At 39.8% G+C, this 27,375-nt stretch overlaps 1 protein-coding gene across 1 annotated transcript in view; it reads right to left on the reverse strand.

The window, feature by feature from the left end:
• Mboat1 (membrane bound O-acyltransferase domain containing 1) overlaps positions 1 to 4,764 on the reverse strand; it is a 105,902-nt gene extending 101,138 nt beyond the window's left edge. Inside the window, exon 1 of the mRNA XM_063259944.1 lies at positions 4,590 to 4,764. Within this exon, the coding sequence (XP_063116014.1) occupies positions 4,590 to 4,688 (99 nt within the window). The 5' untranslated portion in view covers positions 4,689 to 4,764. The remainder of the gene's footprint in view (positions 1 to 4,589) is intronic.
• Positions 4,765 to 27,375: the final 22,611 nt, after the last annotated feature.

Here is a 27,375-nt window from a genome sequence, read left to right on the forward strand (position 1 = left end):
AGCGGAGGCTGGAAGGTGTGCAAGACACATACTGGGAGACGAGCCCAGGACCTCACCCCGAGCTGCATCTCCAGCTCTTTTTATTTTTGAGTCAATGTCTCACTAAATTGTCCAGGCTGACCACAAAATGTCAACTCTTCTGCCTCAGCCTCCCAAGTAACCATGACTACAGGAGCACAGCACCACACTTAGCTCACAAACACAGCAGGTAAACTGAGGCAAGCGGTGAAGACCAACTGTTGTCCACAACAGGAAAGTTATAGCCACACAGGGTCCACTGGGCCTCTGCTTTATTATCTGGAACCACATGGTCACACCAGCACTCTCTCTGTCCTCCTTTCAATTATTATCCAAGTCAGTCTGCCAGTTGTGACACCGGGTGGTCCTGTCCAGGCTCACTCAGAGTCTGTGTGTGAGTTGGATGGGTTAAGGGGCTGAGGGACACCCCAACTCCATCATCACTGAGCCCCGCAGCTGTGCACAGGAGAGGCTTCCATGTCACAGTCTTGCCCCCAAACACCCGCAGCCCTGTGCTGCTTTCAGAAGCATAGGAACTCTCCACCACATTAGAATGCAGCTCCAGGAACTCAAACTCTGGATCAGCCGCTGGGACCCCAGGGGCGCACCTCTGCCCATAAAGACCCTTCCACTCACCCCCAGCCCACAAGCCCAACACCAGCTCCACATCTCAGCTTGCAGCCAGGTGCTGCTTTCGACTTCCTGCTCCCGGTGACTCACCTACCCCCCTTCCTCCCTCCCCGCTGACCTCCCTCTGCTCCCACTTTACCACCACCACAATAAAGTCAAGGTCAGCAAGAAAGGGTCAGACCTTTTTCAGAACCGAGGCAACTTTCAGCCCTACGCTCACCAGAAAAGCATCTTTCCCAGGAAATCCCAGCCCCGAGTTCTCTCAACAACTCTGCACCTGCTCCTCCCAGTCCTCATCTTCCCTTTTCACTGTTAATTCACGTCCAACTACTTGTCAGCATCTTTCGGCACCAGGCTTAGCTCTCCAACAGCCTTGTCTGAAAAGTTGCAACTGTCTTTCACTTTTGTTCCTGAAGGGAGATGCTGAGAGACAAAGACACACATGGACACATACGCATGGCTTTAAAATGGATGCTTCTCAGTGGCTTGAGTATGTCTGCAGCCCGTTACAGTCAGCCTGGTCAGCTCCTTCTGCAGTCCCCTCATCGACTACTCTAAACCCAGCATGGTGATGCACATCTATAATCCCAGGTCTCTGGGAGAATGATGCAGGAAGACACAAGTTCCATCCCAGCAGGGGCAACTCAGCAAGATCTTGTCTCAAAAAAAGTCGGCAGGGGAGAGAGGGGGTTGCTAGGGATGTAGCTCAGCGCAAAGACCCTGGGTATGATCCCCAAAAACAAAACAAAAAGACTGTAAATTTTTACTCTCCTCAAAACCCCTACCACTTCCTCCATCTCCTCCATGGTCTACACAGCAGAAGCCTGCAAATTCCAGCCGTCGGGCCAAATTCAACCCTCTGCTGAGTTTGGTTTTTTTTGTTTTGGTGTGTGTGTGTGTGTGTGTGTACTGGGAATCAAACTCAGAACCTTGCACTTGCCAGGCAGGCACTATACCACTGAGCTATAACTCCAGCCCCCTCCCTAACTGTTTTTATGTGGCCTTTATGCTACATATGTTTTATAGCATTAAAAGACTGAAAAATAAAAAGCAAAACAAGAAACTTTAATGACATTGAAAATTACATGAAATTCAAACTTGGGTGTCCCCTAAATTTTACAGGAACACAGCTACCCCCACCTGTTTACCTATTACCTGAGGCTGTTCCCAAGCTACCAAAAAGACAGAGGTAGGTAGATGTGACAAAGACTTTATGAGCCACAAAGCACCAAAAATATTTACCAATAGTGAGTGTGCACCATCTGTACATGTATACAGCCCTCTCATCTCCTCTCCTGATATACAGACTCTTCTACATTGGAGACCTGGGCTTTTTTTTTTTTTTTTTTAAACCTTCAATTTCTACCACATGGCCAGGTACCTGGTACTAATAGGATTAAATAAATATTTAATGGATTTAATAATGACTATGCAATGTGAGCTGGGCTTTCAATGAAGGACAAGCCTGAGATAAGAAGTGGAGGTTGGCTTTCCAAGCACGGCCAAGAGAACTAACCAGGTGACCTGCATGAGGGTAGAGAAACCAAGACCACAGGCACCCGTGGAATAATCAAAGCCCACTGTTGGTGTCACCATCTGTCCTCAATGCCAGGCATGTAGAGCTGGTCTTCACTCACCCAGACTTGAACTGTAACACAAGCTTGTGTAACTGCTCCTAAACCTATGAAGCTTTCATTTCAAAATCCTTTCCTGGATTCTGATTTCCTGCTCTATTTTTTTCTTCTCCTTTTTTTTGCAGATGCTAAATTGAGAGGAAAACGAAAGACACCCAAAGAATCCCAGCTTAAAATTGAACTGATATCTCTAGGCAAAAACACAAAGTTTGGGGGTACTGTTAAGGAAAGATATCCTTGGTATCCAAAACTGCCACCAACAAACTGCAAGTCCCTTAAAACCTGGACACAATTTCTTTTTCAGCTTTTCTAGCTCCTGACACACAATCAGGTGCCACATATATGAATGAGGTCAACAGGACAGAATCCCCAGCTGGTAGCTGAGTTAATATTGCAAACTTGGAAGGCTAGGGTTGGTTGAAAGGCAGATTGAGTCACACTCCACGATCCTCATAAAGTAGAGGAGGCATGAGAAGATGATTAGGGACAAATTTCACCCTCACAGAGAGGGAAAGGAAAGCTCCTGCCTAATTCACGCTGGGTAAGAGAAGGTTTGTATCCAACTAACCATGGGACCTCTGTGTCCGCACAATGCATAAGGACTCTTTTCCAAGTGCTGTTTTCAGTACACTTCTCCATGCCGCCCCTCTGTATCAAATTGCTGTGCTCTTTTTGTCTCTAATTAAAGAAAATAATTTCATAGCCATCATTGTTAGGAGGTTGCCAGGCTGGCATAAGTCCGTGGAAACAGAAAAGGTAAGATAGACTCCTCACCACTGTAGGCCTAGTTGCACACAGGCATCCTGATCTCAGGGTGCCCTGGAGTTACCCAGATGACAGGAAGACTCAACTGAAAGACAGAAAGTTCTTTATAACCCAGAGTGCTCAAAAGACATTTCAGTTTTTGCAGGTAACAAAGAACTTGACCCGGAAGCTAAAATGTCTTAACATCTGATATACCTCTCTCACAATAACGATTTTCTGGATTTTGCAGCCAATGGGAAGGCAGTGGTCAGATCCCGGGTGTAACCTTAGCTTGGGGTGGCTGGTGAAGTAAACAGTAGCTGAATAGGGCAGACAGCCAGGACTCACTTCCTCATTGCTGGAAGGACAGGAGTGGAAAGGGCTGCAGGTACGCTCTTGTTAGAAGGAAAGGAAAATGAGCAGTAGTGAGAAGAAAGCGCAATAAACCAGCCAGAAAGTGTGAGACAAAAGCTCCTGCACGGTGGGTCCTCCTTCAGCATCCGGCCCAGCTCTGCTTCCATCCACGTGCATCAGTACACACCTGATCCAGCCAGCTTCAACCTCCACAAGATTTTTTACTGAGCTGCTGCTGCCATCTGTAATCTTCACTTGTTTTGTTTTGCTCTTTGGTATTAGAGATTGAGCCCAAGGTCTTCAGTACTGCACCACATTTTTCAGTTTGAAGCAGGTTTTACTGTTTTCTGGGCTGGGCTTGAACTCTGAATCCTCCTGCCTCAGCCTCCCAGCGTGCTGGTATTTACAGATGTTCACCAGCTCCCCAGGCTGCCATGTGTAATTATAGTGGTAGCAGATTAATTCCTGCACAGTGGAAATAACTCTTCCGGCTGCCCTTTGTCACTAAGCTCTCCTGCTTCTAAGCCTCAAACCTCAAGGCTATCTTCAAGAATACACAGACTGAATAAACCAGTCCCCCACAAAACCACAGAATCCTGCGTGTGGCTCCTCCCTCTCTGACAGGCATCAAAAGTGGTTACAAAATAACTGTCACCCGGACTGGACGGTCTTACATCTTTAGTCTAAAACCCTGGGGTCTCCTTCAGAAAGCTCTGGATGACAGTCAACAATCAATTAGGCTCATATTTGAAGTGGGATCACTCAAACTGTAACAGCGACCCCCCTGATGGAAGAAACACTGAATTCATTTAACAGTCTACTTCAGAATTTGATTATAAATCAAAACTATTTTTAAAAAATTCAGGCCAACAGGGCGTGGAACGCAGAAATGTAACCCCAGTACTTTGGGAGGCTGAGGCAGGAAGATCGAAAGCTGAAGTCCACTCAGGACAACTTGACAAGACCCTGTCGCAAAATTAAAAAGTAAAAGGGGAGGGGAGGTAGTTTAGAGAAGGTCCCGAGTTTAAGCCGGAAAAAAAGTTTCAGAGAGCTTGCCACGGCAGGGTACGAGTATTTTTCACACTGACAGAAGAGAAACATCAACGCGTGCGTTCACGTCGTCGCCGGGACAAACGCCGGGAGCGGGCCGGCGGGGGCGACACCCCACCCACGCGCCCTCGCCCGGCAGGCGCGCGGCCCCGCGGTTACCTGGTCCAGCGGGATGCGCAGCAGCTCGCTGAGCGGGTGCAGACAGGTGGAGCCCGTAGTTCGGGGGGACAGGCCGGCCGGCGGCGCGTCCGCAGCCATCCCGCATCTTCGGAGCGGCTGCCCGGCCCGGCCCCGCCACAGCTCGGCACTCGCTCGGCCCCGGTGGGGCGCGCACTCGGGAGGGGGCGGGGCCGCGCCTTCCCGCTCGGCTGCGCTCGCCGGCCATTGGCCGGGAGGGGCTCGGGGGCGGAGCCATGCCCGACCCCGCCCCCATCCTCCTGCCTCGCCGGCTGAGGTTCTCTACGCCCCCGCCTTGCTGCACCCGACTGTTTACCGCCCCGGTCAACTTCAGCGTCCAGCTCCCCAGTGGGACACGCCCTGTGTCGCGCAAGCTCGTGTGGAGCTCTGCTGGCCTCTGATCCCTTAGGATCAAGATTGTTAACCCCGCTAAGAGATGCTGTTTCCTGGTTTATAGTGCGCACCGTGGAGTGATTTGCTGCCGCGGGTCCTGCACAAGAGTGCCAGGCCCTTCTCCTCGCCCTCTCTGCTCTCAGGCACCCACTTGGCTCTGTGCTTGGAAAAGGTTTTCAATTGTTGAGAAATTTCGAGAAAAATAAAAATCTCAAATCGGCCGTGAGGGTGCATGCTTTGTAGTCCCAACTAACTCAGAAGGCTGAGATAGGAGGATGTCGCCTGAGCCCAGGAGTTTGGGATCAACCTGGATAATATAGGGTTACCCTGTTGTTTTGTTTTGTTCTTTAACTCCGGAAGGCCTCTTTCCAGGAATTTCTGGATAAAAAAGTTAAAGAAAAGTAGTACCCTGAGCTGATGGGCAGAAAGTAAAAGACAGACATGGGCCTCGCCTGTAATGCTGTCATTATGGGAGGTTGAAGCAAGATGGAAGAAACTGCAAGCCCAGCTTGGGTAATTTAGAAAGACCCTGCCTGGAAATAAAAACTGAAAAATGTTTACTCGGCGCAGTGCAAAGATCTGGGTTTAGTCCCCAGTTACACAAAAAGAAAGAAAGAGGGAGGGAAGAAAGTAAGCCCCTGTGGCCATCAGGCTCAACAGGGAAACATCCGGAAGCCGCCTCTGAGTCAAGTTTCAGTGGTGGAGCATCTGACCACAGCAGTGACTTGCCGCAGACTCCAGCTTCAAATCAAGCTGCAGGCTGTCACACACTGGCAGCCACTTCCTCTCCACCGGCGCAGGGCTCCTGGTGCAGTCACCAGAGCTGCTGGCTAGGGTTCTTTCTCCAACCCTGCCGAAAACGTCCCTAAACCAGGCCATTTCACTATGCAGTTTAGGTTAGCCTTTAACTCACTTTGTAGCCCAGGCTGGCCTTGAACTTACAGTGATCCTCCTGCCTCAGCCTCCCAAATACTGGGCTTATAGGCATGTGCCACCATGTCTGTTGTTCAGTGTGTGTTTTATCTTGGTGCAAGATCCCAGTTTTGGCAAGGTATTTCAAGTCAGAAGGGACTTGAAAGCACTATTTTTGGAGAGGGACAGAGACAGAGAACCAAATGTATGTACCTACAGTCACAGCTACTTTGTAGGTTGAGGCAGAAAGATCACTTGAGCCCCAAAAGTTTGACACTAGCCTGGACAGCATAGCAAGACCCCCAACTCACAAAAGAAAGAACGGGAAAGAAGGAGGGAGAGCAAAAGAAAAAAACAGATGTGAATTGCTAGAAAGCAAAACTAAACAAGTAGTTTGGGTACTTATTATTTGAAGCCATGCTTCAAACCACTTTTTTTCCTCTGGAAACAGGGTTAGGCACCTCAGACTCCAAAAGAATATTTTTTGCAAAGACGTAGATTTCTTTTAAAAACAATTAGTCCTGAACAAGTTTTTTTTTTTTTTCCTCTTCAAGAAAGCATAGATTATAATCTATTCTAAAATCTTTGAAATGCAGTAACTGAGCTGGGCTTGGTAGTTCACACCTATGATCCCAGCATTCTGGAGGCTGAGACAGGAGGATTGCAAATTTGAGGCCAGCCTGAACTACACAGCAAGATCCTGCCTCAAAAAGCCAAACAAATGCAGTAAAACTATGCTTAGATTTTTATAAAGAAAGGGTCATAGAACTTAAAACTTAATAGTTCTGTTGATGCTATGTGTTATGGCTTGTGTTAATGTTCCCCCCAAGCCCTCATGCAGTGATAAAAGGGGCTTTTCAGAGGTAGCTGGACATAGTGTGTGATGCTGAGATGAAAAGGGTGGATAAAAATAACCGCATCCTGGGCGAGGTGTAGCCTAGATGACCAACAAAGGGAAGCTTCTGCTGGTGTGGCTGCTTCTGCCACTTGCCACTTGCTATCTCACTACTTTACAGCTTTGCTGCCTTCCTGCCTTCTGCCCTCCAGGGACTGTTTCTCCTCTGCGGTGCCCCTCTGCCATGCTGCCCTGCCTTGGAGCCAGACAGCTAAGAACTGAAACCTCTACACACTGTGAGCTAAATAAACCTTTCCCCCTGTTAACTTTGGGTGTCTGGTATTTGGTCTCAGCAATGAGAAAAGTATCTGAAACATTATTATACAATAAACACTAAAATGACTATGAGAAGGCACAGATCTAAGAGAGAGGATGAATTATACTGTGGATGAATATTGTAACTATTCATTATAAATAATGTAACTATTACTATGGGTTTGAAGTACACAGTGTTTATATTAGTCTTAGAAAGTGGGTACATGTACTGAACATATCTTGATTCTTTTTATTCCCCTTGCCTTCCCCATCCACCTCCTGGCCTTATTTTCTAGATCTTCATTTTCATTATTACTATTATAATTCTTTTATTCTTTTTAGTGCATGTTTGAGATACATAAGTCATTGTGGGTAGTTAATATTTAAGTTTGCATGTCTGATTTATTTCACTTAACATTATGTTTTCTAGATACCCATTTTCCTACAAATGTCTCTACTTTATCCTTCTTTATCCTACTTTATCCTATCCACAAGCATTGTTCCAATACATATAGATACTATACTTTGTCTTCAAAGAACCAGTTTAATTTGTTGATTCTTTGTATTGTTTATTGATCTCAATTTCATTAATTTCCACTCTGATATTTTTATGATGTCCTTCTTAAATTTGATTTGCATTTCAATTGCTTTTACTTTCTGAGTATCTTGGGGTTATAATTATGTTATTTATTTCAGTTCACTCTGTTTTTCTAATGTGAGCATTTACTGCAGTGAACATCCTCTTAGGACAGCTTTCACTGTGTCCCAGAGGTTCTGAGTGTTATGCTGGCATTGTTGTTTGCTTCCAAAAATTGTTAATTTCTTCTTTGATTTCTTCTGTAATCCACTAAGGATTCAGAACTGTGATACTAAGTTTCCAGGTGTTTCTAAATTTTTTGTGGGTTTTGCTATGATTGATTTCTGGTTTCAATGCACAATGGCCTGATAGTAACCACAGGATGATTTTGATTCTTTTGTATTTATTTAAGCAGGCTTTGTAAGATAGAATTAGGTCTATTTTGGAGAAAACTCCATGTATTACTAAGATGAATGTGTATTCTGCTATTGTTGGGTAGAATACTCTATAGATGTCTATTAAGTCCATTTGTTTAAAGAAATGGTTCAACTTTTATATTTCTTTGTTGATAATTTGTTTTGTTGCTCTGGTTCCTTGTTCAACTAGAGTATTGAGAGCACCTATTATGATTGTGTTCATGTTTTTTTCTGATCTTTTATATATCTACTAGTATTATTTCATGAAGATAGGTATTCCAGTGTTTGGTGCATATATATTCAAAATCATTATCTCACCTGTTGGATTGTTGCCTTAACTAGTGAGTATTGACTTCTTTACCTCTTCTAATCCATTTAACTTGAAGTTTACTTTGAGAATAAAATTGCTACCCCTGTTTGCCTTTCAAGTGTTGGTGTATGAAATACTGTTTTCCATTCCTTAATTTTTATTCTTTGAATATCTTTTTATTAGATAGGTTTCTTGAATGCAACAGATTATTGGATTCTGTTTTTGACCCAGTCTTCTGTGTCTCTTAATAGTGGAATTAAGGCTGTTCACAATGAGAGTTATCACTGAATGCTGTTGATTTATTCCAGTCATTATGTTCTTTTTGTGTTGATGACTGCTTTATTTGTTTATGTTTGCCTTGCCTTCATTACATTTAGATTTTAGGCTCTGTTGGCTCTATGCCTCCATCTAAGATTCTTAATTATTTTTCTGAAGTGCTATTTTGGAGCTTATGAATCTCAAATTGTTCTTTTTCATGGAAGGTCCTTCTTTGTACACATATTTTGAAAGAAAGTTTCATAGGGTATGTTAATCTGGGTTGGAAACTGATTTCTCCTAGGATTTGAAATGCATCACTCCAGGTTCTCCTGGCTTCTACAGTTTGTGTTAAGAGGTCTGCTGTAATCTTAATGGCTTTACCTTTATATAGCAGACTCTTGAGTTATGACCAGACTACCACATGAACAACTTCAGTGGTGACTGGAATTTTAGTTTCAATTTACAACCAAAGTCTTGAGTTATGACCACAGTACTGGCCACTTATGTTTCCAGATGGTCTCAAATACAGATTTAACCCATAAAGAGTTCTGGAAGGAGTGTTACAACATTCTTCCCACTATGAGGTTAACTGAGAAATCCTGGGCTAGTGTCTCTGCAATAACACTGAGATCTGCCTGTATGCAGGAGAGAGACTTTGAAGGCTGTATAGAGGAACTTGAGTCTTCAGTTGACAACCTGGGTCACAACCAGCCCTCGGGAACCAATTGAATGTGTAAGTCAAGGGTCCACTGTACATGAATTTTTTTTTTTTTTTTGGCTTTCCTCTGACAGCTTTTAAGATTCTCTCTTTTTATTGGACATCTGGAATTTTGATTAAGATGTATCATGGGGAGTTTCTTTTCTCATCATAATTGGTTGAGGTTCTATGTCTTGCTTGCCTGTATGTTGAAGTCTTTCCTTACACTTGGGAAGATTTTTATTATGATTTCTGTAAAGAGAATTTTCATTCCAAGTGCACTGTCTTCTAGTTTCTAACTCCAGTTAGCCTTAAGTTGGTCTTCTCAGAGCTGTCTAATGGCTATTGAGTAAATTTTTCTTATTCTCATCATTTTAAAAGTTTTTCTGAGTTATTTGTAATAATTTATCATTTTTAACCTCAGTTTCCAAAAGCTTGTCTTCACGTTGGACATTTCTGCAATTTATACATTCTATACAATTTTTTAATTTCTGTTATTTCTGTCTGATATCTTTTTGTGGAATCTTTGGTAGATTTGTCATTCATGTTTTGAACCACTTTGGTCAACTCCTCCACATTTTACTTGTTGCTATTTGTCATTCTGTGTGATAATTTCATGAGCTTTCGGGTTATATCCCCTTTGAACTCACTAAGTTTCTTTACCCCTTCTTTAATCAACTTGTAAACCCCTGCTCCCTGATGCTTGCTTTCCTCTCCACAAGTGGCCCTTCAATTTGCCTTGAAATATTTGGAACAACTTATAGAGGGTCTTTGTTTCCTTGTTTTCCCATGTTCTTGGGGTGGGGATATACATTTTGCTGAAGGGTGAGTAGAAAAAGGAGAGATTATAGCTGATATGAAGATCCAACACTCCAACAAGAGAATGTACATGCAATTCCCCATGACTCTATGCATAAAGCCTGAGTCTCCACACAATTCCCTTCTTCCCTTTGCAGACTGGAGAGTCCTCAGCAGTTGGGGGTGAGGACACACGCCAAGGTCACCTTGTTTATCCTCTCTTTACTCAGAGCTGGTGGAGAGCTTTGCTTGTTCACAGTGAGTGCTAGTAAGGTTCCTGCCAGGCTGCAGCATCTCCCAGTGTGTGTGGGATGCAGGGGATATGAAGAGAAGGGCTCGGTGTAGGAAGTCAGTGGAGGAGCCCAGCCTCTGCAGCGCTCACAGGACAAGTAAGCTTCTGTGGGCAGCTGCACTGTGGACACATTGCTCTCTTTTCCTTCATTTGTATTTCAGTTTCCATCCTTTGTCAACTGTGGATTCCTAATGATAATCATATTTTAGATGTAATTTTTACAAAGTCATTTAATGCATCATTGATAATCCACATGGTAATTATGATCATCTCTGTTACAATAAGATACCAGATTTAAAGAATTTAAGTAATCCGGTAGTATTTAATGAAGTTAATTAAGTAACACATGTCTGATTTCAGAGCCTGAGTTCCTAGCCATTACATGTTGCTCCCTCTAAAACAAAGCATTTCTTTCTCTGTCATGGAGCCCACCTACATATCTGATGCAGGCTTGTCATTCCTATGAACCAGGCAAAATACTTGGCTTCCAAAAATTAGAATGGAAGGGTCAGGCTGAAGGCACATTGTCCTATCTCTGCAAGAATGTGAGCCTTAGTATCAGTCAGACATGGTGTACATGCCTGATGTCACAGCTACTGGAAAGGTTGAGGCAGGCTGGACAACTTAGCAAGACTGTGTCCTAGTTCAGTGGTTCAGCACTTGCCTAGCATGCATGAAGCTATGGGTTCAACCCCCAGGCCAAGAATAAATAAAGAATGAGGCTTGTATTAACAACAGTTTTTGTACCCTCACTTATGGAGCCAAGCTCAAAATGAACATTATCTAGGAGATTTACTGCACAGCCTGATGAAATTAAAAGCTAGACAGAAAAATTTGAAAATTATTCTGATACATTCAGGCAGGCTGCCTGTTACCCTAGACTAATAAAAAGCCATACCAATCACATGCCAATATAGACCCAGCCAGAGATAATCAAACAGCAAATGTGAATCAAGACCATGTTCAAAATTTACAGAGGTAGAAACTCTCAAGGAGATAAAATTTTAATGATACATTCAATCAGATTCAATCAAGGATAATCACTAACAAAACTGGATTAAAGCTATCTTCAGGAGTGACTCATGTAAATACAAATTGTCATTTCAATGATATATTTATGTAATGCAACTGCAAATTCACAGTGAAAATTTGTTTCATTCATTTCAACAGCTTCGTGAAGTTGGAAGGGCAGATAACATTACTGGTATCACTTTTATTATTATATCATCATCATATCTATTTTATGAATAAGAATACTAAGTTCTTGATCATTGTGGCCAACTTATTCAGTAAAAATAAAGTTCAAATTTGGGCATTACTCTGTTGTTTTTAATTACATAGAGTCTTTTTTTACTACAGTAAGAGTCCATCTTCATGAAAATGACAGAAATTGTTGGTTGCATAGAACATTAAGCTTCAGGTATAACATTTGACAGCTTATCTGAATAATGGTCAAAATGGGCCCAAATGAGGACCATCCTTGTTTTTGAATGGTTTCTTTACACTTTATCCACAAATATTTAGAGGGTTTAGGTTTTGTAATCAGTGCTCCATTTCTTTATGTTTTTGCTCGACTGATCTGTGTTTTCATGGAGCACATACTATTGTCTGTCAAACATATTTTATAAACTTGAGATCAAAGTGAAATGCTTTTATATTATCACACATTCAGAAAATAAAGAAACTAATAACTGAGCAGCTACCCAGTTTTTTTGTTTTTTGTTTTTTGTTTTTGTTTTATTTTTTTTGTTTTTTGGTTTTTTTTTTTTTGTTTTTTTTTTTTTTTGTACCAGGGATGGAACTCATGACCTCACACTTGCTAAGCAGGTGCTTATGCCGCTAAGCTAAATCCCCAGCCCTTACCCAATTTTAACTATTTCAGAGTTACTACATTTTTCCCCTTAGAAATACTGTATCACTGAGTAATTTGGAATAAATCAGCACAAATCATCTTACTCAAGAGGTACTAATGTGTCCAAAGACAGAATTTGCAGTAATATTCCAAACTCAAAAAGGAACCAGTCATGAAGAATGTGTAACAGAAATTAGCTAATGATACCGTGATGCAGGAATGAAGTCTGCTAACAAGATTTCATTAATCAAAAATGCTCAAAACAACATTTGTCACGTAATTTTGTGCAGCTTCTGAGTGTTCAGCATTTCAGCCTAAAACATAGAACTGGGGCAGGTAAAGAATACTCCAAACAGCCAATCTCTTAGACCAAAACAAAACTTGTTCTGAAAACAAGTACTGCCTTTTCCTAGATTGCCTTTGAGCAATTCAATTAACTTCCTCCTCTACAAAGTGGGAATAAATAAAACCAACTCTTAGGGCTGGTGTAAGAACTAAAGGAAAGATAATATGTGAAATAACTTGTCACAAGATAACTGATTAAAAAATAACTCTGATTGAAGCTTACCTTTTGCAAGCTAACTTTTTATTTTTAACTTTAGCCTTGGAGGAAGGAGGTCTTTCTAAAATGGATCTCACATGCTCTGGCATCCATATACAGAGTTAGTGATCACTGAGTGATTCTTGAATGTTGTTGAGTGTTGTTGTGAACATGAATTCCTGCAGCACTCTGCTCTCTTGGACTCTGTTGACCCATCAAGGACATCCCTGCACTCAGCTTCACCCAGAAGGGTAAGATTCTCAATTATTGTGTCTATTTTCTAGTCTTTCCATCTCCTCTGCTCTCCTGTTTCAGCTGTCACTCTCGTTCTTGCTAGTTGGGTTCCTCTGTGACCTGGAGACCTTTATAGATTGCCTGGGAGTCACTAGACTTCAGCAGAGCACATAAAGAACCCTGGAAGAAATGAAGTCCAGTACTTCAACTTTAAATAGATAAATGCTATGTCATTTTAGATTAAGTATTCACAGGCTTTCTCTCTCTTTTTTTTTTCCTTACCTCTCACTTCTTTGGCTAGAGTCCAAATACTGACTATTGCCAAAGAAATGACCTATGCATAATAAAATATGATTAAAGATAATGTTTGAGAACATAGAGGTAGACAAAAACGGACCCTGTGAAGATTCCCTGGTTGGCTGCAGGGAAAAAAAAAAAAAAGAAAACCCAGCTACAGCCTCTCCTAATGCCCCTGGAGGCTAAGATGCTTTGGGTCCTAAGATCCCAGCACTTCGCCCTCCATCTCTCCTGCTCTGTCCACCCCATGGAAGTTGTTGCTGAGGCCCCTGTTGTCTTCAGCTTCCGGAAGCTCCAAGGTGTTAGCATTTCAGCCTTGGCCTGTGTACTGCTCTCAGAGAACACTTTGAATCTTTGACTTCACTCTTCCCTCTTCTAGGTTGTACAGCAAGATTCCCTGCGCCAAGGATAATTACCAAACATGACAGTGTTTTGAAATCAATGGGCAGATAGTTTCCTGGCAATCAATGCAGCCAGCCAGATTCATGACTGTCTCTTCTATTTTCCACCAAAATCCTCGTGACCCAGCTTATTGTTCTGAGCCTGTCTAGCTGTCAGTGGACAGACTAGACTAGCCTGCCCTAGATGCTGACTATAGAGGAAAATTTTTTATTTGTAGGACTAAAATAGGTATTTTCCCTATTCACCAGGCTCTTTTCACATACTCTACACCTTTCATTTCATTTCTAAACATTTTTCAGTTGTTATTGGTCAATGCTGTCAAAGTATCTTCTAAAGCAAGTTTTGATGCCCACAGAGATCATGAAAATATCCTAAAGGATACTCATCAATTTCCAAGAGGATTCAAATTAAGCTGATCACAGGACTTGTTTCAGGGACATCCTTCAGAATTGATCTTCCCCAGATTACAGAGCTTTGCTTTGTGGATCAACACTAAGCAACAGTTTACAGAAGGGCTGTTATTAATAGAGCACCGTGCTAGGCGTTTGACTTACATATCCATTAACAGACAAAACGCCTCCCCTCTTGAAACCTATACTCTGTCAGGGGAAGAATATAAACAAAAATTAATAGTATTATGTTAGATGATAATGAGCACATAGGGAAGAATGAGAATGTAGCCAATGAGGGCAAGGTGAATATGTTTCAGTGTTTAATGGAGTAATTACGGTTCCCTCATTAGGATGATCTCATTTAAACAGAGACCTGAAGGAGATGAACGGGTTACCCAAAAAGATTTCTACATAAAGAGTCTTCCAGAAAGAAAAACCATCTAAAGCGATAGGCCTAAGACAGGAGCAGGCTTAGCAGAGGGAAGAAATAGCAGTCTGCCCAATACTGCTGGAACAGAGTGAGTGAGAGAGAAAAGAAATGAACGAGCAAAACAGGGAGAGGAGGGTCTGTGGGTATTTGGAGGCCATTGTAATAAGCTTGTCAGTTCCTCTGCCTGCCATGGGGAGCTACTACAAGAACTGGTGCTGAGGAGTAAATCTGGTTTCTATTTATAAAACCACTCTGGTCACATTTTGAAAATAGACACTGAGGAAGACTTGGACAAGAGCGAGGAAAATAGTCAGCTATTGCAAGACTCCAACCAACAGACCAGGATAGAGGTAAAGGGCTGGTAAGAGGACAGGTGAGACGTGATTAGATTCTGGGCATAATCTTGAGAGATCATGCAGCAGCCACTGAGTAATTTATAAGCAACAGAAAGTGCTCACCATTCTAAAGGCTAAGTCCACAATCAGGTTCCAGCATTTGACCTAAGCAACTCCCAAAGCCCCACCTTCAACTACCACCACATTGTAGATTATGTCAAAGGTGAATTTTAGGGATACGTATTCAGATGAGAATGTACTGCTTCACACCACGCTGAAATTATCACCAAAAATAGAACTCAGCCAACCCATTGTAGAGTCTCAATGTTTTTAATAACCTCATGTTATAAGAAGTGATAGAAAAGAAAACTTAATCACTTATACACTTTTGAGCATTATACTTTAAATTATTTCCATTAATATTAAATACAGTAAAGAAGCATTTACCAATTTATAACTAACAAGAATTCATGGCACTTTCAAGCATGTTAACTTGCCAGCATCTTTGTTTAGCATATTCGTGTGTTAAGTTAAAGTTGACAGAATCATATTTTGCATATGCTTGTATAGACACATATGGATCTTAGATCTACCCAGAATCTGTCTTGTGAAATTCAGATAAATTAAACCAAGCCTAAGATTACATACTCTGTGCAAAATCCTATGCCAGCTCATTTCAGTTATTTTCTCATCACTAAGACACAATACCCAAGATGTACAATTGTAAGGAAGAAAGGTTTATTTTGGCTCACAGTTTGTAGAAGTTGCAGTCCATAGTCAGCTGGTTCCAAGGCAGGCAGGGTAGCAAAGCAGAGGACCAGGACAGATGAGAAACAGCTCATGGTGTGGACATGCAAAACACAAAGCAGTTGAGGAAGGCAGAAGGTTATGGACCCAGGCCCTGACCCACTGGCCCACTTCCTCAGACAAGGCTTCTCTTCCTTCTTTATTTACCTATAAACACAGCAGTGGACTAAACTACTGGTGAGTATCATACCTCCATGATTCAGTTACTTCCCTAACCCTCACCTGTGAGTGCATTAGGATGTGGGGTGGGGGGAACAACCAGGTATAAGCCAAATGATAGCTGTAGGATCTTGCCAATTGGAAATTTCTCCAATCCCAACCCTTGTTCCTGATCTTTTGGCCCTCACTCTTCCATCATTCAAATTTAGCATCTATTTGTGTCCATTTACTAAAGATATAAAAGGATCAGAAAATCCATGGTGCAGACATTCAAAAGCCTTCACATTAAATAGATGACATCACTAGTTTTCAAAGATCCTTCAGCACCCTTCCACGGGCAAATTTTGCCCAGTGCCCCTTCTCCACAGATGCAGCCCAGGTCCCTCCCATCCTTTTCTCCTTCCCATCACTTTTATTTTCCTTCTACACCTGAATTCCTTCTCCCTCTCCTACTCCTGCTCAGACTCTTCCTCTTCTTCTTTTTTTTTCCTTTGTGGTGATTTGGATAGTGGCCAGGTTTGCAAACAGGTGCTCCAAATTAAACATTTCCTCCTTTAAATTGTGGGTGTTAGATATTGTATCTCAGTAACAGAAAGATAACTAATACAGAAAATTGACACCAGGGAAGTAAGGCTGTTGCTGTGCCTGTAGTTGACCATGTGGTTTAGAAGGCTAAGGTACTGGTTTGAGGGAAGAATTTAGAAAGGTTTGCAGATGCTAGCTAGAGAAGCCCTAGAATGCTAGCAATAGAGTTTGACAGATGACTATGTCAGAGCTCAGAAGAACAGAATGCTGATATAAAGAACAGAACACTGAAGACTCTTGAGTCTGGACAGTAAAGGCCAGGCTTAGGAGGTTTCACAAGGACTCCATTGGCAGTTGGACTAGACATTGTATGTGTTATACATGGGCAGAAAATTTGCTACATTTTTCTCATTTCATAATCCTTTGTAGGATACCAAAATCAAGAGTGGTGGGCTACTTAATCTGGCAGAGGAAATTTCAAGGCAAACAAACATTCAGGCTGTGGCATGAGTACTGCTGGCTGTTTTTATTCAGATTTAAGGTTAGAACTGGGAGCAAAAGGCGAGCATAAAAAGTTGAAAAACTTGAATTTTGATCAAGAAGGAACTTCATGTAAACTTGGAACCAAAAGTTGATGAAGAAACTAACACCATTAAAAAGAAACCAAGTACTTTGTTCCAGGACAAGAAGAAAGATGCCTTGAAGTCATCTCAGCAATTAGCAAGACCCTATCCATCACAGACTTAATGGCGCAAAAGTATGAACCTTTCATTTAAGAAGTGAGCACCTGGGACTTCTGTTTGAGAAGGATCCCTATAGAAGTGATTCCCTAGGGTTCAGTCCATCATGCTATTATAGCTATAGTCCAAGTTGACTGATCTCACTGACAATGACTTTGTGACATCCACTTAATACTGGATTTCCCAGTACACAAATGCATGAGTTGTAGGATCAGGAAAGCATCCAGTAAGATTTTAAAGGAAGTCCTGCTATGTCAAGCAGGGAGCTCCCAAGTGCACAGTGTGTGAAACTCTGGGAATGAATCCAAAGGTGCAGTGGTGACCACAGGAAGTCAGAGACTCCCCGAATAGAGAGCATCTGCCCAAGTCAGTGGCAGCCTGAGAGTGAAGTGAATTGAGGTCATATGAGTTGTAACTAGCAAGACCACTGTTGTGGGGCTACCCAAGCCTTTGATACTCACATTTTATCACACCACATGCAGGATTTAGTGTCTTTGCTACTAAACTTCCATTTTAACTTGATCTGATTCTATTTCCTTGTCCCTCTCTTTTGGAATAAAAATGTTTACCCTGTGTCATTGTACTTTGGGATTATATAACTCATTTTTTATTTTTATAAGAGTTAACAGCTAGGAGTTTGCCTTGAATCTCAGATTTAGACTTTTCAGTAATGTGGGATCTGTTAAGACTGGTGTTTCTTAATGATGCACTAAATGCAGTTTACATAATAAGCTGGACATGAATCTTTTGGGGACTAATGTGGAATATTGTTGTTTATACTTAAGATGCTCCCCCAGAAGTTTCATATGTACAAAGACAGGGCTATGAGGAGACGATTGCAAAGAGGGTGTGCTATACTCATCAGTGGACTGATTCACAATGAGTCGAAGATTTCACAGCTAACTGTGCTGCTAGAACAGGGACATGGTTGGAAAAAGCATGCCACTGGGAGTGCACATTTGGGGGAATAGCTTCCTTCCTGGCTTCTCCTTGTTCTGCCTGTTTCATGGCTGTCATGAGAGGAGTCAACTATAGCCCTCTATCATGGAGCCAGCCGGCCATGGAGTGAATCCCCTCAACCATGAGCCAAATTAAATCTCTCCATTTTTGATACTATGTCTCATCAACAGAAAAGTGATTAATGCACCATAATAACTTTGTCCTCTTTCTTCGATGGCACGTTTTTGGCATAGTCCTGCATCGGCCTCCCAAGTAGGTGGCGACTGCTGGTGCTTGACACCACATCTGGCCCCCAACTCACTTTCTTTTTTTTTTTTTTTTTTTTTTTTTTATTTAAGAGGAAAAAGAGAAAAACACAAAACAAACCAAAGCGGCGTAAGGGTACACGCAATACAGAACTACAAAACAAAACAAAACAAAAAACCATAACAGTAAGAAATTACCTGCTAGTAGATTACACACTATTTTCTTGAAAATAGTTCCTCAAATCACAGTATCAAAGAACACAAGGTGGACATTCAAACAGGGAGACTGCAAACAGCTGTGTTCAATGTTCCAAAAACATTGATAAAGTCAGCTATTTAACACCCCCAAACACACTTGCTGTTATATCCGTCAGAGCTCTTTTTCTTTTTTTTTTTTTCCCTCTCTTTTTTACAACAAAATTTACACATCTTGGATTTTATTACTCCTTAGTGCTTATTACTTTCTTTGGGGGGGGGGAAGAATACAGTCAAATATGGCAAAACAAAGCTGTCAGTCAATACCAAGGATAGACATAGCACATGGTGTAGAACAGAGTACAAGTTTATCAACAATGGTTATCAACGTTGTCCCTTGTTAGGTGGCCTTGAAGCCTTATAAAGTTTTCACTCATTAATTAGAAAGGCTTTATTCTGGGCTTCTTGATATGAAAATATTTGAAGCTAGAGTATATGAAGTTTTACCCAAATATTTCAAAGAAAAAGACACTATGGTAACTACTATTAAGTCAGGTTATAAGGTGGTGAAGTACTAGGTTATTGAAACAGTCATGCTGTGACCTCTATTGTTATATTGTTATGTCCTGTTTTATCTCAATCTCCCCCTTATTGTTTCAAAAAAAATTATTTAGTCATTTCTTATGTTTGTCTTAATTAAAGAAAAAATTCAAAAAAATTAGGATATATAAATACCAACTCACTTTCAAAACCTGAGAAACATCCTGGGGAAGATAGATGAAAGTACACGAGTAAGAAATACTGAATACTAAAAACTTGGGCTTTTCTTATAAAAACATTTCTTTTCAGTCAGGCCAAATACTCTCTCCTTGCCTCTTACTGGAAATAAGGATATCTTGGGTAACTGAAGAAAAATAAGGAAGTGATTCTGACTCTTTTCAGTATGACTGAAATATTTTCTGGGCTTGACAAGATTTTCAAGACCACATTGCGTAAAACCCAATGTAAAACTTGTACAGTATTTCTTATAATTTTTATATCTGATATTAAATGTACTAATAAAAACCTGTTTTGTAACTTATATAATGAAATATTTTATAGATACAGTGATTCCTTATCTCACCCAATAAAATGATTATCATTTATCTCTTACTAATAAAAAAAATCTTAAATAAGCTAAGTACTTCATGATTGTTCTCATCAAAAGATGTATTTCCAGGAAACTTTCCTAATTATTTATCATTACTATGATATATTTAAGGAGTTTTCTTCTCTCTCTCTTTCTCTTTCTTTTTTTCTTTCTTTCAGGAATGATGACTCACTATGTTTCTCAAACTGACCTTAAACTCCTGGGCTCAAGCTATTCTCTTGTATCACCCTCCTGAGTAGCTGGAATCAAAGTCATACTATTGTCATTTTATTTAAAGTTTATTTAAGTAGTTGTGATCAAAAGTGTACTAAAAATAATTATAAAAATAACAATCTAGAAGAATTTTTAACCTTAAAAACTTAAGACTTCAAGCTATTATATGAATGTTTGAATTTAATATATGCATATTTTGTTTTGGATAATCCTGATAGAGTAACCAATAGAAGATATTCAGGCATACAAGTGTATTATATTAGAATTAAACTGTAAAAAAGATGGAATAGAGATATAATTCAAGAAGAAAACAGGATGATGTACTTTTTCAATGTTAAAGGACTTTATGAACTTTCTCAATGGTTCGATGGTGGCAGTACCAAAGTGTTACAGTTTTAGAGTTCACTGAATACTTTTCTGAGAAGTATATGACAGTTTAATTTTTAAGAAATATTTGCAATATGCTAGAAATTACTTTCTTTTCAACTGTTCAGCTTATAATGAAAAGATGCAGACATCATTTTTAAAATGGAGAAATTCTGCAGTTTTGTTGTTCAGTATCCCCCACAGACTTGTGTGTTAAAGAACTGATCCCCAAGGAAGTGACAGAATATTTAAGATGTGGGGGTCTCATGGGAGATCCTTAGGTCACTGAGGGTGCACCCCAGAGGGAACTGTAGAACACTGGTCTTTCCCTTCTTTCTCTTTTGCTTTCTGGCCATGAGGTGATTAGTTTCACTCCACCATGTGTTCCCACCATGATGTTCTGCCTTGCTGCAGGCCCAAAGCAGTGGAGCTTGATCCCTCAAAAACTGTAAGCCAAAATAAACGTTTCTACTTGTAAGTTAGTTATCTCAGGCATTTTGTTGTAGTGGTGGAAATCTAGCTAACACAAGAAACAAGTACATGGTTCAAAATTCTTTAAGGGAGATATGAGCCAAGTGTTTGAAAGTCACTGCCTTTAAAAATTCCCATGTGCCTCTTATCCTTACATCACAAACAAGCTACAGAGGTAAAATTATTTGTGTTAATTATTTACTTATCTTTGTAGATTTATTGCATGTATATCTCTAAGCATATGTAGTATTGTTAAGTTGATCTGTTTTGACCTCTGTATGAGAATTACTCCATGCCAATCATTTAAAAGATCTTGAGCTTTGTGTTGTCATTGTCATTTTATTTTGTTTTGTCTTGGTTTGGTTTGGTTTTCTTGAGACAGGGTCTCTTTATGTATTTCAGGCTGGCCTTAAATCCACTGTAATCCTACTGCCTCGGTCTTGCAAATTCTGGGATTACAAGCATGCACTATCATGCTTGGCTGGGCATGGTCTTGATCTCTAGGATCACAAAGGCAAGAGGAAAGAAACCTCCTTTACTTGTGGGGTTTTAGTCCTGAATATTATGTTTGTGAGGTTCATCCATATAGAAATGTGATAAAATGATTCATTCATTATTCTGTTAGATAGTATTCCTTTTGCACACTATACCTTAATTTTAAAATAATTATTTGCTTCATGGACATTTGAGTTGTTTTTAGATTTTTTTTTTTTTTTTTTTTTGTATCAGGGATTGAACTCACAACTTGTGCTTGCCAGGCAGGGGCTTAGGGTGCTGAGCTAAATCCCTGGTCCCTCTTGTTAGATTTCCAGCTTTAAAAAAAGAACTCTATAATGAATATTCTTGACTCCCAGTCCTACTGTTTATGGCTGGAAGTCCTCTCAAAGCCTCACATGTTCACAGGTGGGACTTTTGGAAGGTGACTGAGTCATGGGAGTGTAACACTCATCAGTGGATTGGTGTGATTTGGAAGGTGAAGCCAGGTTGGAGGAGGTGAGTCACTACAGCAATGGCCTTGCAAAGTCTATGTTTTTCATTCTTTCCTTGATCCTTATTTCCTGTCTAATATGCCATAAGCTCTTTCTCCTCTGCCACACCCTTCATGATGCTGCACCTTGGAGCCAGATGTCTATGGACTGAAACCTCTACATACTGTGAGCCAAAATAAGCTGTTCCTCCTTTGAGTTGTAGGTATCAGGTTTTGTGTCTCTGCAACAAGAAAGTAACACAGACACCTGGCAACCAGGTAGAATATCTCTGTCATATATATTTAGGACTGATATTCTTGGGTTGTAGGTGAAATCAACATCCGTCATTATAAGATAGAGACCATTTTTTCCCAAAGTGATTGTTTACAAATTATCCTTCACAACAGTAGTGTGTTAAACTCCAAATGCTCCACCTTCTCCCTAAGATTTGATATTGTCAGTCTCTATAATTCTCACCACTCAGAGAAGGTGATGGACTTTTATTATTTCTTGTTGGTAATAGTGAAGTTGAGCATCTTTTAATTTGTTTCTTGCTCATGTGTTCTCTTCTCTGAAGTGTGTATTACTTTTCACTTACATTCTATAATTTCCTTTGGCTTTAACCTTTTTTAATTTTAGGATTTTTTTATGTTATGAATGCTAATATTAAACATTTATGTGCCATAATTTATGTAAATATCTTCTTCCAGCTTGTGACATATCTTTCATCTTGAAGTTTCAAATAAATAGTATTAATTTAAATTTATTCACTCTTTCCTATCTCTTCTATTATTGTTGTGTTATAATTAAGAATCTTTTACTGTAATCCAAGTATTCTGGAGGCTAAGACAGGAGCATTGCTATGATTTTGAGGCCAAGTTGGGCTACATAGTGAGTTAAAAACCAGCTTGAACTACATAGCAAGACTCTGTCTCAAAAAAAAAAAAATCTTTCAGCCATATGTGGTGGCACACACCTGAAATCCCAGCACTCTGGCAGGCTGACCCAAGTGGATTATAAATATGAGCCTAGTCTGGGAAATTTAGCAATTTGGAAAACTTTGTCTCAAAAATTAAAAAATCAAAACAGGGTTAGAAATGTAACCCAGTGCAAAGGCCCTGAGTTCCATCGCCAATACTGGAAAAAGACAAAGAATATGAGCTTCTAATTCGTGCATATTGTAGAATTTTCTGGCATCCATTAGCACATAGCCCAATTCCTCATAGTAAATCCTTATCCATTCATCTATTATCTATTTATCTATCTATTAATACATCCATGTATTCAAGTGGTTCTATTTTTCTTAAGAACCCTGAATTAACCAGGCATAGTGGTGCATGCCTGTAATCCCAGTGCTCTGAGACTGAGGCAAGAGAATCACAAGTCTGAGCCCACAATGGGCAATTTAGCAACTTAGTGAGGCCATGACTCAAAATAAAAAGGATAAAAACAGCTGGAGATACAGCTTAGTGTGTAGGCTCTAAATAAATAAAGAACTCTGGATGAAATAGTTGCTTATTTTAAAACTTATATTCAAATTTAAATTCTTGTCTCATCTGTAAATAATTCTTAGGTATGGTGTGAGATAGAAATCATATTTCTTTTTTTCCTCCTACACTGATAATCAGATTACCAAAACCTTTTATTAACTTCTCCCATTTATTCTCACCAATCTGCAATTCCAGCTCTGTCATATAGCAACTGGTATTTATACATTGATTTGTTTCTAAGGTCAGTATTTTATCCCATGAGTTTACTTGCTACCCTGGGCCAATATTACAGTGCTGTTATTACTACAGATATGTTCTCATCATTGGTATCTGGCAAGAATATTCCCTGATACAGCTCTTCAGGGGCATATTGACTAATTTGGAACTTGCTTTTTCTTGACTTTAGTGGTTATTTCATCTTCTACTTTTTCCATATATATATATACATACACATATGTATTAGAACCAGTTTATTTGTTCCTTGGGAGTTAGTTGAAGTCAAGTTGAACTTATTTCTCTATTTGAGAATTTGAATTTTTATGAGGTATGTAGTCTTCTATTTCAGGAGTGTGGTATTTCCTTTCATTTCTTCAAACTGTTTTTAAGGCTTTGAATAAAATATCAATTCTCTTCATAAGTGCTTTTATCATGTTTATTAGATTTGTTCTAGTCATTTATATTTTTGTTGCAAATATACATGTTCTCTTTTTATATAGTATGTGTTTTGTTCATTAAATTTTTTTATTTTAAAGAGAAAAAAACATGGAAAAATCAAGAAGCACACAAACAAACAAACAAAAAAAAAAAAACCCAAAAGCAAAACGACAACGACAACAACAAAAAACAATAGCAATATAGGATTTCAAACCAAGATGATAAGAATTTAACAATGGTTGTTATACTGCACATTGTTTATCATCAAAGTAATTGCTCAGGTTACCAGATACAGGCATGCAAGAATGATCAAACAATGTAATTTTCCTTTGCACAGTTTCTTTCCCTTTTACTATATCTATTGTAACTTTTGGATCTTATTTACTCTTTCAGTTTCTTACACTATCCAGACAACATAGTGTTTATACACACAAGTCTGATTTATTTCACTTATGAATATGGCTTCTCATTGCATCCAAAAGCCTCAAGTTTATCATTCTTTATGGTGTGCAATTTTTTTGAAATTGGTATTGAGGCAGAAGATTAGGGCATGGCAGGCCGGTTGGAAGATAGGATCTAATCTGTCAATTGCAGAGATCTGGAACAGAGATGGTGACCGCAGGAAGTGACCTGTCAGTCATGGCCAGGATGCGCGGGCAGAACATCTTCCAATGGACTAGCTCTGAGAGAGTATAAGAATGGCGCCCTTTGACTTTGCAGCCACTGTGACCTTCAGGTTTCGCTGTGTTCCTGTTTCTGCAGTGGCCCATCCTGTGCGTGGGACATATCTTCGCTCTCCTTGCCTACTTCCTTCATTTTTTCCCCTTTTCTTTCTTTACTTTTTCCCCCCTTCCTTTAGCCTAAATAAAAGTTACTTATTTTAAAACTTGGATTCAAATTTAAATTCTTGCCTCATCTGTAAATAAGTTTTGGATATGGTGTGAAGTAGAAATCATATTTCCGTTTTTCCCCCACATTGATAATCATATTAACTGAACCTTTTATTAACTTCTCCTCCTGTTCAACGATCGTCCCAGCCAATTCTGTGGGTAGGAGGGAGCGAGACTAGAAACACTGGACACCATCAGGGAACAGCGTTCTCTTACATAGAACAATCTTTTACATCCTTATTTTTAATCTTGTTTATTTGATTTGTATATAGATTCTTGGTGGTTTGCTTTTTCTTTTTCTTTCTTTTTTGCCTTCCAATACTAAGTATTGAATTCAGGGTCTTCACACTTAGCTACATCTTCAGCTCTCCTGTGTTTCAAGACAGGCTCTTGCTAAATTGGTAAGTTTCCCACACTGGACTCAAATTTGTGATCCTCCTGTCTGCACATCTCAGAGTGCTGGGATTCCAAGCCTGTGCCACCATACCTACCTTCTTTGGTGTTTTCTATGTCAACATTCATCATCTTCTTAAAAAAAATAGTATAGTTTACTCCCTCCTTTCAAAAACCTTCTTTTCCTGTTCTTTTTATCCCTTTGAGCTGACTAGTACATTCATATGGAGTTTGGTAAGACATAGTACTTTTCAGAGTGCTTTATTGGCAGGAATAAATACCACAACATGATACAGTGTGATGGGTTATGGTAATAGTTTGCATAAAATATATATAAACTAAATAAAGCAACATTTAATTCCTTCTTTAAGGATAAGAGTCAGGCCTAAGCTTGTGCATACCATGTGGGTTAAAAGTACAAATTAAAAGCCTGGGTAATGGTTCAGTGGTAGAGTGCTTGCTTAGCATATTTGAACCCTGAGTTGCATCAACATTATCACAAAAAAAGTGTAAATGTTTTACCATAAGCACTCATAATATCTATTGAACATGTATTTATAGCACTGTTACCTTGGCATTGTTCTGGGCTCTATAAATTCAATACAATAAAGTATAAACACTCTTCCTTCTCTCCGCTATTAACTGGGTGACAGGAGGGGGAGTCTACTTCAAGAATGAAACATTTTTATGTCAACTGGGTTTTTCCTCAAAAATAACCAACATATGGAATTCATATGTAACCCATGACAGACACCCTAAAAAGAGTACATTGGTTGAAATTCTTTTATCATGTTGATTTACAATATACCTTTTAGAAATTCTTAACCACTATTCCTAGTTTTGTTAAAGAAAAAATGATACTATACATTTTCTTCCAATGGACAGAATTTAGTCACTTAACTGTTTACCCTGAGCGTCGTTCGGGCAGTATGGTCGCTTAGGTACTGACTATCCCGAGCATCTCTTAAGCAGATGATATTTCCACCAGTCAATTCTTGTATTGAATAAATTTGATAAAACTATAGTTTTTATATTTTCTGCTCTATTACCTTCTAAAATTAATGAAACAAAACATGCAGTCTTTGGACTTCCTGTACTTAAAAATTGGGCTCATAATTGGTTAAAGCACAGGAAAAGATTCTCCTCCCATGATTTCACATTCCTTGCCTTAACTTCTGTTCTTTGAATAATACTGTAATATTCCATACCAGCCTAGTCACTGCCCCATTTTTATAGTTTGTCCCTTTCTTAAAAACAGTTACACACAAAACCCCCAAAGGGAGAAATGTCCAGTGTAGAAAGGATGGAGTTTATCATCATTTGTTTCTAGGAGTTAGAAATATCCCTTTCATACACAATTAAACTTACCTTGTTTAATTGAATTTCTCAAACTTACATATTTGAGGAAATCAGATCTCAGTTTACTATGAGTAAGAATGTCTCCTCAGAGTCTACTAGGTTCTGTCAGTCCTACACTTATCAGTTAGCTCTCTGGTCATTTCTGTGGTTATAAATGACAAAAAATCCAATTCAAGCATCCTTAGGCAAGCAAAACAAACAAACCAAAAAAAAAAAAAAAAAGGAGATTTACTGACTGGTTCACTGAAGCATAAGTGATTAGTCAGAAACTGAAGAGTCCAAGGATATTCCCCGTTCAGCCACATCTACATTTCAGGGCCTCACAGTTTTCAGAATTGGTCTTTTACCACCCTGAGGTCTTGTTTTCCTTACTATGGCTCCATTTCCTTGCAACACATTCTCTAAGAGGGCAAGATGGCTACCTACAGTTTCAAGCCTGCCTCTCATCCTCTTGGTAACCAGAGACTTCATCCTCCCCTCAAAAATCCCAGGATGGAATCTCACTGGCTCTGGATGGGTCACGTGTTCCTCTCTGAACCAAGAGCCAGGGATACATCACTGTGGTCCAGCCTGCACCATATGTCTTTCAACCTCATCATTTTAGACTAAAAGCCAGGAAAGTTTCCAAAGAAAAAAATGGGATTCTGTTACCCAAAGGAGAAATCAGTGTCAGCCTATCAACAAAAACAGATGTTCACTTCAGCTCTAAATTTTGGATATATTAATCTCTGTTAGTTGAGACCATTTTTCTAATTCTGACGTTTTGTCTCTATCTCTCTCTCTCTCTCTCTCTCTCTCTCTCTCTCTCTGTAGTTCTGGTTAAATCATTTAATCTCTTTGTGTTAATTTACTCAGTGTAAAATGCAAAAGATTAACCACTAAAGCTATTTGCACTCT

Source organism: Cavia porcellus, unplaced genomic scaffold, assembly GCF_034190915.1.
Source record: "Cavia porcellus strain 051 isolate PalLab524CR breed Dunkin Hartley unplaced genomic scaffold, mCavPor4.1 scaffold_13, whole genome shotgun sequence".
NCBI classification, from domain to species: domain Eukaryota; kingdom Metazoa; phylum Chordata; class Mammalia; order Rodentia; family Caviidae; genus Cavia; species Cavia porcellus.